We start from the raw sequence: 12,409 nt of genomic DNA, 5'->3' as shown, positions 1-12,409 counted from the left end.
TGGGGTTTGTGGGGAAGAGGGGGAATGAGTCACCTCCGGCCACTCACTGTCACTTGGTCCTCTGGGGATGTGGGAGTCGGGGACAACCTTGAAGGTTTGCACACACAGGTAGCAACAACCTCCTGCTCTGTCCACCAGCACCGCTGCCCTCTGCACTCACCCCCAGCAGTGGTCCCAGCTGACTGGGAAGGTTGCCCTGAGGCCCCCCAAAGAAGGAGGCCCTGGGCGCCCGTGTTTGCTGCAGGCTGGGCTGCCAGCCCCTCTCTGGCTCTGCTTGCTCTCAGCTCTGTGTTGCTCCTCTGTGTGTCCTGTGGTTTGACATTTCCTTCCTTCACCAGTTAGGAGCCCAGCAGCTTCCAGCCTGGCTGCTGAAGATACCAGTAAGCAGAGGAGCTGCAGAGAGCAGGAGGTCTTTTCAGGATCAAAGCAGCTGTGTCAGCCTGTCAGGGCCTCCCCCCTCCCCTTCCCCCCCTCCCCCACCCCTCCTGCACCCCCTCGCCCCCCTACACTCTGCAGGGATGTGCTGCCCAGCATCCCCCAGTTCAGGTCTTGCTGAAAAGTCACCTCCTCCCAGAGGCTTGCTCATTTTCGATTGCAACCGCACCCCACCTATGCACTCCTTCCACCCTCACCCAGCCCGCACCTCTGCTGCATGTGTGTACACACAGCTCTCACTTAGAATTTCACTTCCTTAAATGTTCGTTGTTTATTTTCTGTCTCTCTCCGCTAGAAGTAAGCTCCTCGAGAGCAGGGATCTCTGTTTTGTTCACTGAGGCACCTTGAGCCCCAGCAGAGCTCCTGGCACTTAGAAGCCCTTGAGCGCGCGCTGTTGAATGAAGGCGTGACTGAATGGGGATGGCGGCTGCAGCCATCACAGACGCACCTGGCCAGGGTGTGGGACACTGCACGTCAGAGGAGGGAGGAGAGGGACTCCCACCAGCTTCTCAAAACCATCGCTTAAAGGAAACAGAAGAACCAGGAACAAGCGCTCTGGAGGTGGGATCAGGAGGCCGCTGGGAAGCCCCATCCCCAAGCATCTCCCGGTGAAGTGTAAATCCCAACAATGACATTATGATGGAGGATTAAACGCTGTCCTCTCTCCTTCTCTGTCCTCTAAAGTTCCCAGTGGATTTATTAACAATTCACTTACCCTGTCACTCTAATGAGTTGGAGGGTTCCGAGCAGCAGGTCCCGGGGAGCCAGGAGAAGTGGGGGGACTGGGGGCCTGGGGGATGATGGGGGACGCAAGAAGTGGTGGATGCCAAGACTACTTCTGCTAAATTAGCAATTTTGTTTTAGGCCAAACCTGTTACCTTGAGGTGGTCACTTCAGCAGAAGCAGTGTAGACCCCAGGTCATTTCCAGAGGGGCTGCAGGCTCGTTCACCCCCAGGGGGCTTCTGGCATCAGGGGCATGAACACGGGATGTGGTGTGTTCAAAGTGTGCTGCTCTGGGAACTAGGGAGGCTGGCTTCTGGGGCTGGTGCGTGTGATGGGGAGAGGGTGGCCCTCAACACTAACCCGCTGTGCAGGCCGGTCCCTTCCTCCGTCTGGGTCTCTGTGGTGCCATCTGTAAAGTGATGTTGGACTAGATCACCTCTGAGGCTCCTCCAGCTGCCCCAAATCTCTAGGGAACATGAGCCTGTTTACTGATGAGGGCTCCCTTGGTCACAGCAATGGTGCGAAGTGCGGCTGGAGCTTACTGCTAGGGCATGCCAGAGGTGCCGTCCCACTCACAAAGGCCCTTCCTGTCCTGGGGTTTGGGGATTTGCTAGTTCACAACATCCAAGGAATAAGAGGGTCCTGGCCAAGGGTGGCCTCCGGGCATGGGTGATTCAGGGAGTCTCCCACTCAGCAGGCTGTGCCTAGATCGAAAACACTTCACCAAGTGTTTATAAGAACCCATGTCACCAAGAAGGAGTCAGGGAGCGGAGAATGGAAGGAGATTTCAGACCCAAGACGCGCACGGGAGCTCTTGTCAAGAGTTATGCAGCGAGCAGCTGATTCCTCCAGGTCTTGGAGATGGTTTGAAGATTCTTAGAAGTTAGATATCACTACAGGGATGCCAAACCCAGAGTCAGGGGACCTCAGCCCCGGGGAATACTAACACAATAAAATACACAGCGGTCATATCCAGATCATAAGGCTGCAGGATTTCAGAGGAAGAGGAGCCAGGTGTGAGCTGACCGATCTCCAGAGAGGGGCTCTGAGCTAGACCGAGGCCCCAGCAGAGAGCTTCCCAAGCAGGAGCAGGGACTGGTAGGGGGATGGAGGTGACAAGTTCTTCAGGAGGTGAGGAGCAGAGGCCCCACGGGCAGGGGACTGGCTGGAGGCCAAAATACCGTATGCTAACACGTATATATGGAATCTAAGGAAAAAAAAAAAGGTCATGAAGAACCTAGTGGTAAGACGGGAATAAAGACACAGACCTACTAGAGAATGAACTCGAGGATACGGGGAGGGGGAAGAGTAAGTTGGGACAAAGTGAGAGAGTGGCATGGACATATATACACTACCAAACGTAAAATAGATAGCTAGTGGGAAGCAGCCGCATAGCACAGGGAGATCAGCTCGGTGCTTTGTGACCACCTAGAGGGGTGGGATAGGGAGGGTGGGAGGGAGACGCAAGAGGGAGGGGATATGGGGATATATGTATATGTATAACTGATTCACTTTGTTATACAGCAGAAACTCACACACCATTGTAAAGCAATTATACTCCAATAAAGATGTTAAAAAAAATAAAAATAAAAAGAGGCTGGCCAATATTGGCCCAGGTACCTGAGGTCACACAGATCAGGGAACTTCAGGGATCAGCGGGAGGAAGTTTGGGGCAGCGGGGAGATGATTGTTTTGTCACCTCTCCTGTCCCTTTATCTTGTAGGATTCTCAGTAAGTTAAGTCAAGAAATCAACAAAAATGAAGAGAGAAGGAGCATTTTCACACGCAAGTGAGTGGGGCCGCTGAGGGCCTGGTGTCACTTTAATGAAATGCAAGGAATTTTCAAACCCAAGTCTAACTTTAAATGGGAGTCACGGGAGTGGTTTTGCCCCCATTTCTGATCCGCAGTGATCCTTCAGTCCAGGGGTCCCCCCTCTCTGCCCTGTGTCTGGGACATCAGGGGAACTTCCCCTAGAGAGTCAGACAGTCACAAGCTCCCAACTGTGCCACCAACATGGCTTTGGTGGTTTCCAGAATTTTCGGGTAGCCTGGACCTGGTTTCAGAGCAACAAGGACAGCGGTCCTGGGTGGTGAGACATACCCTCCCCCGGGGGGCTCCTCTTGCAGGGCTGGACTGAGGAAAGAGGGAGATCTCCCTAAGTCAGTAGGGCCATTAATGCAATGCTGTGTGTCTTTACAGACCCCAAGTCCAGCGGTTTCCTGAGGAAACAGGTAAAGGTCTCGGGGTGAGAGCAAGGCTTTAGGAGGTGACAGGCGCTTTCGTTCTTCTGCTGCTGGTCCAGATTGAGGGGAGGAGAGATGTCACTATGCCGGAGCACTTGGCTATGGCCCCTTCTGAGCTGGGACCCTCTGCAGAGACACAGGGAGGGACTCTATGGGGTGCATGGAATGACCCGGGCTTTGAACTGAGCACCTAAGCAGAGCCAGCCCTCCTGCTTCTGAGTCTTTAAAGCGATTATTCAGTTGTTAAATTGCACATCCTGTTAAAATGCAGATTCCTGGGTCCCACTCAGTCCTGCTGAATCAGAAGCTCTAGGGACAGGGCCCGGGGTATCTGCATATTTTAAAGCACTCTCAAGTGACTTTTATGCATGTGAAAGGTTAAGAACCACTGCTTCTGTCTGGCAGAATGAGCCCCTCAAGTAGAAATTCTAGAGCTGATACTGAATTGTTAACCCCCAGGTATGTAGCATGAAGACCTGGAATGGGGCAATGGTGGGGAAGGATCCCGGAGTGGGGAGCGGCTCTGACTTTCCTTCTTGCGGCTTCTTTTGGTACCGATGCTGGTGTTATCCTCTTCCACAGAAAGCCACGAAGAAGACAACGGCGGCTGGTCATCCTTTGTGAGTATGGGGTGGGCCGTTCTTCCACCTTACAGCTGTTTCCAGAGTGCCTTTGTCATAAGGAACCAGCATGATGCTGAAAGGAGCAAGGCCCTGATAGAGCCACCCAGGGGTCAGATGATGTGCTCTGTGAAGGCCAGAGCCTTCTAGTAACTTTCTGGCTTTGCGATCCACGGCGTCTCTGGCCTCATCTACTCCCCTCTGCCCTTGTAGCACGAGAGCAGCTGTAGACGACACCTGAATGAATGGGCTTGGTTTTGTGCCACCAGCCCTTCACTGACAAACAACAGACAGTGGGCTGGACTTGGCCATGGGCTGTGGGGTGCTGACCACGCTGTTATCCACCGTGCACACCTCCACAGCAGGGACCTCCCCCAAACCCCTCCTCCACATGGTCTACACTAAAGTAGATTTAAAGTAGCCTTTCTCATAGGCTTAAGTCCCCACTGGTGACCCAGAGGGAAAGGGAGTTCAGAATTAACTATCAGCCCTGGAAAGACCTCAGGGATGGGCCGATCCAACTGGGTTTTATATTTGAGGGGTCATGATGGCGCCTTTGAGAGTCTGATGAATTCTGCACATCTTGTCCCCAGAAAACTGCATATGTAGTCACCATGCTTGAAGCCAGACTCAGGCTAAGAACTCCATTACGGCTCGTAGCCCAGTCTGCTCACTTTACAGATGAAGCAGCCGAGCCCGCTGGAGAACGTAGAGCCACACGTCTAGTTAGAGGCAGGCCAAGGTCCCAGGTCGCCCACCCTCCGTCCAGGGGTCTTTCTGGTAAGCGGCTGCCTCTAGTGCCTTTAGGAAGCAGGCACTAAACATCCCTTGTCCTGCTGGGATTCTGGTAAAAGAAAGCATTGAATTTGAAAAAAAAAAAAAAAAAAAAAATGCTAGCTAAGTCTGTGCTTTCTACACGAGAACAAAGGAATATGACAGATTAATTTTGTTCCAAAGGGAAAATAGACCAGTTTCCCCCCAAATGTTTACATTTTTAGGCAGAAGCTGCATCTTTGCCGCTTCTTGCCATGTAGTCCCTCCCGTGAGCTCAGCCTGAGGCTAACCACCTCCATCTTCTCTGTAAACAGGGAGTCTCCACTAGCCACTGGCTACAACATTTGGGGTTCCATGAAGTGCCCAGCACTGCACAGGGCACTGGGGGGTGATGGAGACGAAGAACCCAATTCTATGAGCATTTTATAGCTTAGATGACACATACACAGGGCAGAATATGATTAGGAACAAAAACACACATAGAAATATTCAAGCCAAATCACCGGGAGAAAATAAGTTTTCTAGAAGCAGAGAGGAAAAGTCTATTGTTGAGAAGGGCTTGTGGGGTAAAGGCCTGGTGGAAAGTCAGGAGCCACAGGGCTGGGGTGTGCAGGCTGAGAGATTGCAGGGAGCCCCTCTAGGTCTAGGGGGCAGTCAGCAAGGGCTGCAGAGGCGCTGAGGCCGTGGTTCCGAAGTCTTTCCTGTTCATCAGGGGTTCCATCCTCTGTTCTCAAGTTATAGGAACACTGATGGCAGGACGAAATCTTTTCTGGAGTTCAGGAAGGTACTCAACCTCGTCTTCCAATATTAGAAATATACATATTCCACAAGTCAAAAAATTAACACATGCATCTTTCACTTGAGCACCTTAGACAGGCTTCCTTACGCCACCTAGTAAGGTTGTCAGGATTTCTAGGCTCTCAGTGCACACCTTTCCTCGCCAAGTTGCAACCTCCTGTTGCTTCTTTCCACACTGCCCTTGACTTTAGAGAAATGCCCTAGGCTCATTTAGGACCCACTTGACCTTGACCTGAGAGTGATAAGCCAGTCATTGCTTGGCAGCTGATGGTGCCACTTCGCCTGGGAAATCATTACTGTAACTGTCCACTTTCATGGGTTGCTTCAAAGGCAATCACCCAGCCCCTAGGGCTTAATTTCCCTGAGATCCACAGAGAAGCATACGTGAAATACAATAAATAATTTAAAATTTAGAAAGAGTCTCTTCCAAGAGAGCAGCTTCACACTCAGTGCCAGATGTCACGAATAATAAGCTGTTGTTTTTATACACTCAGCTCTCAGCAAAGGGACTAGCCCAGCCCTGACTATCCCCTCTCAGGCACAACTTAACCTGCCTTCTAGTTAACAGGCTTTGGTTGTCTGGTTTCCCCATTAGGGAAGAAAGTTTTGAGCATAGACACCCTAAGAACAGAACTGACAATTAACTAGGGGCATCACAAACACTCCTGGTGTTTAGTCTTCCTCTTGGCAATGTCTGGAGTAAAAAACGTGTTTACTCCAAACAGCGGGCTCTCCCATCCCTCTGTTCCTGTATCCCCCTCATTTCTTCTGCTTTTCTCTGTTGTGCAAAAAAATGTAGAGAAAAATGCACTTGCCTAGTGGTCTGAAGACCTTGACGGGGGTCCCAAGTCTACATCTTGCTGGCCCTGTGATTTTGTACCCCCTGAGCTCAGTATCCTCATGTGTAGTTGGAGGACCGTCCTAGTGCTGACTGCCCCCAATTGAGGACCACTGTGAGGCTTGGCAGAGAGAGAGTAGATGCGGGCACGCCTACTGCCAAGGGACCTCTACACACCGTGTGGTCCCCATCACTGGTAAGCCGCCCCATCACAACATCACTGTGTTGGCAGGAAGATGACTATGAAAGTCCCGATGATGATCAGGATGGGGAGGATGACGGTGACTATGAGTCCCCCAATGAAGAGGAAGAGGCACCCGTGGAAGACGATGCCGATTATGAACCGCCACCCTCCAACGATGAGGAGGCTCTGCAGAACTCCATCCTGCCTGCCAAGCCTTTCTCCAACCCCAGCTCCACGTACATAGGTAAGGGCCCTGGCGGCCCAGCCCCCAGCCCCCACTGATGTATGGGAGGCCAACGCCCATGCAGCAGAAAGCTTGGCATGCTGATGCCAGCTAACCAGCTCTGTGGCTTTGGGCAAGTGACTCCACCTCTCTGGGCCTCAATTTCCTCATCTTTGAAATAGGACAATACCAATACAGACCACATAGGTTCGCTGTGAGGATCAATAATATTTATGATTTGCAGACAAATATTTATGATTGCAGACAAATCATCGCTGATGGTGGGTGATATTGAACTGCCAGTTACGGGTATTTGGAAGTAATAGGTTATTTTGAGTGTTACTTTGGTACTCAAGAGGACTGTCCTGTTCCTCCCCATCTTTGACCAATTCATGATTAGGTGGCACCACTACCCACAGACTGTCAGAATAAATATAACAATATTGAATGTGGTTTGGCCATAACTTTAATATCTTTAAACAGTATTCAAGATTTTCACTGTCTATCTGCTCCTGTCAGCCCGTTTCTCCCTCATTCATTTATTCATTCATCCATTCAACAAAAATTATTGGTCTTCTATTATGAGCCAGGCATCATTCTAAATGCTGAAATTCAAAATCATCCGGAAAGAAGACACAGCCCTTGCCTCACAGGGCTTACACTCTAGCAGTGGTGTAACAGAAAGTAGGCGCATACACACTTGCATAATATCAAGGAGTGAGCTAGAAAGTTGATGATCAATATCACAAAAATTAATACCACGAATCCTTTAGGCTGTGTAACACTTGGCAATTTTAAAGCCCTTTCACGCTCTGTCGACATTTCATTTTGTGTTTTGAAGCACCCTGTATGATACAGGCAACAATTATCAAGCCTGTTTCATATATAGGGAAATTAAGACCCTGAGAAGAAACAGGTAACTAAGTCATTGAGTGCCTCATACATGCCAGTTCTGAGCATACAGAATGAACGAGATGGTAGACAGTCCTCACCCTAAATAATTCATAGTCCAGGCAACATCAGACAAATGAGTCGCAAAATGACTTAATTAAACCATGATATATACTCAGGGAGACAAGCGTGGGAGATGAGGCTGGGGCATATGCCTGATCTGGACTTGCTTCCCTGAGGATATGATATTTAATCTGAAACTTAAAGGGTGAACAGGAGTTGGCTAAGTGAGCATAGAGGTGGGAAGGAAAGAGCATTCTAAGCAGTGGAAATGGCCGTGCAAAAGCCCTGAGGCTGAAAGGAGCATGACGGGTCAGAGGAGCTGACAGATGGCCAGAGCGGATGCACTGGTATGAGATTAGACCCGGCTTGCTGGGTTCTGAGCCCCATTCTCTGTGGAAGAGTGCTGCTTCCCCAGGACTGGGGCTAGGGTGAGGCAGAAGAGACAGCCAGGGCACAAAATGTAAGAATGCTGTCACTTCCTCACAGTCTTGGCCTGGCCTTTCCCTGTCAAAGGGATGGAACACTGCCAGCCTATCAACCTGGCCTGGGGATACTTCTGTGATGACCAGAAGGATGTGAGTTTTTGTTAAGAGTCTGTGGTTTGGTTACAGGAGTCGGTGACTGGCTCCTCCCTTTAAGAAAGGAGGAAGTGGTGGGGGTGGGGGGGAGGGAGGACAACCCAGAGCATTTGTGAGGGGAAGGAAGGGGACCTAGGACAGGATCCTCATGAGCCATGACAGTGGATTTCACCTTGCCCAGGCAGCTGGGTGTGCCTCAGTGTATGTGTCTCTGTGTGTGTCTGCGCGTGCATGTGTGCACATATGCATGTGAGCATTTGTGTGTCTGTACATGTTTACTTCTGTACAATTTTGTCTGAAAACACTCCCTCACGGTTCTGGCTGAATTAATTACTAAGAGGCCTTTTTTCATGCCTTCATCAACAAAACCTCTGATGAATACCTGTTCCCCAGAGGTCAGGTGAGTGTTGCTCCGAAGTATAAGAGTAAGACAAACCGGGCAGGTACAGAGAAGGCAAGGGGCCAAGGACTCCCCACCCTGTATGACCCAGGTGTGGGCACATCCCTGCCATGTTGGCTGGGGCTGGCCTTGGTGCTGGGGGGAGTCTGTGGGATCCAGCAATGCGGAGATGCCCCCAGCCGGCGCTGGAGGGGTTCCTGGAGAGCCCTGGGTGTGGCCCACACTCGCCTAGATGTAGCATTTCTCCTTTCATTTTAATGCCTTTGTGTTTCCACAGACCGGCCCCACTCCGGGAAAGTGCAGCAGCCGCCCGTGCCCCCGCAGAGGCCGATGGCCGCCATCCTTCCTTTGCCCGCCGGCGGCCGGGCTCATTCGGTAGGCTCCATACTTTCTGTTATGCCACTTTGTGTCCGCTCGATGATTTCCTCTGCAGAGAGAAAAAACGACAGACATCTTTATGCAATTCTAGCCAGTAAGAAAAAGTTATATGTAGGCCGGGAAAATGCATTCCCAAGTACTCACAGTGGGCTTTTTGGAGGATGAAATACTAGTGATTTTTATACACATCATAATCCTTTTATCATCGGTATTTTCTCTTTACCATAAACCATATAAGCTATTTGTATAATAAAAAGTCTCCTTCTAGTATTCATTGGGCTATTTTTTCTGACTTTTGAAATAAGTGAAAACTGTAAAATAAACTAATGGCACCTACTAGTATTTGGGTCCCCAGCCTTCCCTCCTGCAAAAGGACTTGCGCCACCTGCTGGCCAACATCTGAAATTCCACCGACAAAAGGTTTGAGAACAAAACGTGCAATGCCATGAACCCAGGGAGAGAGGCAGCAAACTCCCTTTCCTCTTTCTTCAAGCTTACGGTCTCAGATCCCGTGGTTCTACTTAACTAACAGGCATACCTCGTTTTATTGCATTTTGCTTTATTGCGTTTCACAGATATTGCATTTTTTTTACAAATTGAAGATTTGTGGCAACTCCGCCGTGTCAGATGATGGTTAGCATTTTTTAGCAATATTTTAAAAGTAAGATATGCACATTGTTTTATTAGACATAATGCTATCGCACACTTAATAGACTTCAGTATAGTATAAATGTAACTTTTATATTCAGTGGGAAATAAAAAAAATTGTGTGACTAGTGTTAACGAAAATTCAATTAACAATCAAACTAAGAAGAAAAAAAGAGAATTTTATTTGAGCCAAACTGAGGATTATAACCTGGGAGACAGACTCTCAGAAGCTCTGAGAACTGCTCCACTGGTCAGGAGCTAGAGATTCAGTTTCATACATTTTTGAGACAAAGAATCATGTATCATATTGACAGGTTAGTATTAAACACAAAGTTCATCAGAGATGTTTTGGTCAGGTGTGTACCTACAGAGTGAGCCTTTAGGTCAGTGTGACTCCCTGACAGGATGAGAAAGAAATACTAAACTTAAAAGTCACAATGGTGGTTTCAGAAGAAACCATTTTTCTCCAAGTTTGTTTATATCCTCCTGCCTTGAGGAGGTCTGGTTAATGCATAATACAAATGCACATTGCACATTAGGAAAGGCCCATCACCAATGGGGGCATATTATATGTGTTTCAGCTATGACTTAGTTTGATTGTCCTGTCATAGAGAAATTTATGATTTTTCCTCATCACTAGGCTTCTTTTGATTTTTGCTTTATTGCGGTGGTCTGGAACCGAACCCGCAATATCTCTGAGGTAGGCTTGTATCCAGAGAGGCCCGGAGAAGTTCAGGATCAGGAGTCAATAGTTGGAAATGTGCTCTTTTCATAAAAGACCAGAGCACTTTGACAGCTGTGGTGAATGCCAAGTGTCAGGGCTAGAAGAAGGGAGAGGACATATTTTCCCCAAAGCTCAAAATCCAGATCACCCCACAGTTTGGGACACCTCATCTAAGAACAGATGGCTTCCTCCTGCTTTTGCAGTTTTATTACAAAGGGGGCTCATGGAGCTGAATTTATCTACACATGCATTTTCTCTTGAAATCTGTACCGCTTCACCTCACTCTTGGGATGCAGAATTCATTCATTCAATCTACAGACATTTATTGAGCCGCAGTGCCCAGCAGTGTTCTAGCTGCTGGGAATAGAGTGTGAACAAGACAAATAAGATCCCTGCTTTCATAAAATTTTTATTTGGGTTAGGGGTAGATGGATGATAAACAAGTATAGAGATGTATAAACAAGGTAATTTGAGTAGTAACGTGTGGCTAGGGAGACAGAAGACCAGGGAACATGATGGTAGGTGGGGAGGTGACATTGAGCTGGCCAGGGTGAGCCAGCTGTGGCGAGAGCTGGGAAAACAACATCCCAGGCAGAGGAAAGCACAAGTACAGAGATGCCAAAGAGTGCATAAGCTTGAGATTTTGCAGGAACTGCAGGAAGATACTTATGGTGAGAGTCCGGTGGGCACTGGAGAGAGGAGCGTACAAAGGTGTTGGACGGGTGGGTGGAGAGGGGGCAGCTCAGGCAGAGCTTCGCGGGCCATGGTGAGTTTTATGTTTGTTCCTAATGTGATAGGAGCAACTGAAAAGCTTGGCAGGGGAGTGACATGCGGAAAACACTCTCACAGTGTGTGGGACAGGGAGCTCAGTTCAGGTGAGAAATGGACAGTTATATGTGTGAGTGGAACATGGGGGTGGAGAAAAGTGAACAACTTCACACCTATTTAGGCGGATAAAGCCCTCAGGGCTTGCTGATGGGTTGGAAATGCTTCCTAATACGTGGATTTCTTTTAAAGCAGCCACTACCGCCACCCCAGCTCAACCACGAAGAGCCTAGCAGAAGTAGAAACCAAAAAACAGCAAAGCGTAAGTATAGGGGCTGCCCTCTCTTGCCCACCAGCCCACCCGCACCCCTCCCCCAGCCAACTGCTCTCTTCTTTGAACTGACTTCAGTGTTTCCCTTTCAGTCCCTGCTCCTTCCATAGACAGAAGCACGAAACCGCCCCTAGATCGTTCCTTAGCTCCGTTTGACAGAGAGCCCTTCGCACTAGGTTGGTGTCTTTTATATTTGATGCATAGTAACAGTGGCCAACATTTATAGAGTGCTTACTGCATGCTTTTCACAGGGACCATCTCGTTTAACTATCCCCACAATGCTATGAAGTGGGGACTATTAGAATCATCCTCATGGTACAGATGAGGAAACTGAGGCATGAAGAGGTAACTTACCAAGTTTACTCGGCTACCAAGTGATGGGGGTGGAAACCCAGACTCAGAGAAGCCTGATGTAGAGCTTCTGTCCTTAGCCCTGTGCTGGGCCTGCTTCTCCATGGGTGCCATCTGTGTACACACATCCATCCCATGTCCTCCTGAAGGAGGATGGGGAGGCATCTGGGCTAAGAGGCAAGAGGCCTGGGAGAGCTGTTGTCGGCTGCCTTGGCTGCTAACTTAGCAGCTCACTGACCACAGGGATGTTGCTTTTTCAAAGCTGTCTCCTTATTTGTCAGGTGGGTGCTCTGTAATGAGAAAATACTTTATAAAACTCTAAGGTGCTATTCAAATGTCAGAGTTGTCTTTTGTTGTATGGGTGGTTGACCAAACTGTAGGTATACTACAGTTCTTTCCTCCAGAATTGGCCCAGAGTATTCTTGGATTGCAGTTACCTC

The 12,409-nt window shown here is 49.1% G+C and overlaps 1 protein-coding gene across 1 annotated transcript in view; it reads left to right on the top strand.

Annotated features, from left to right (window-relative positions):
* The window catches only part of LCP2 (lymphocyte cytosolic protein 2), a 46,295-nt gene that overhangs the window by 16,462 nt on the left and 17,424 nt on the right, over window positions 1-12,409 (top strand). Inside the window, exons 4-10 of the mRNA XM_059919624.1 lie at window positions 2,883-2,948; window positions 3,360-3,391; window positions 3,986-4,023; window positions 6,666-6,861; window positions 9,050-9,147; window positions 11,543-11,609; window positions 11,711-11,794. Of these exons, the coding sequence (XP_059775607.1) occupies window positions 2,883-2,948; window positions 3,360-3,391; window positions 3,986-4,023; window positions 6,666-6,861; window positions 9,050-9,147; window positions 11,543-11,609; window positions 11,711-11,794 (581 nt within the window). The remainder of the gene's footprint in view (window positions 1-2,882; window positions 2,949-3,359; window positions 3,392-3,985; window positions 4,024-6,665; window positions 6,862-9,049; window positions 9,148-11,542; window positions 11,610-11,710; window positions 11,795-12,409) is intronic.

This window comes from Balaenoptera ricei, chromosome 3 (assembly GCF_028023285.1).
Source record: "Balaenoptera ricei isolate mBalRic1 chromosome 3, mBalRic1.hap2, whole genome shotgun sequence".
Classification (NCBI taxonomy): Eukaryota; Metazoa; Chordata; class Mammalia; order Artiodactyla; family Balaenopteridae; genus Balaenoptera; species Balaenoptera ricei.
Note: the sequence above shows the minus strand (reverse complement) of the source record. Positions and strands in the feature narration are given on the sequence as shown.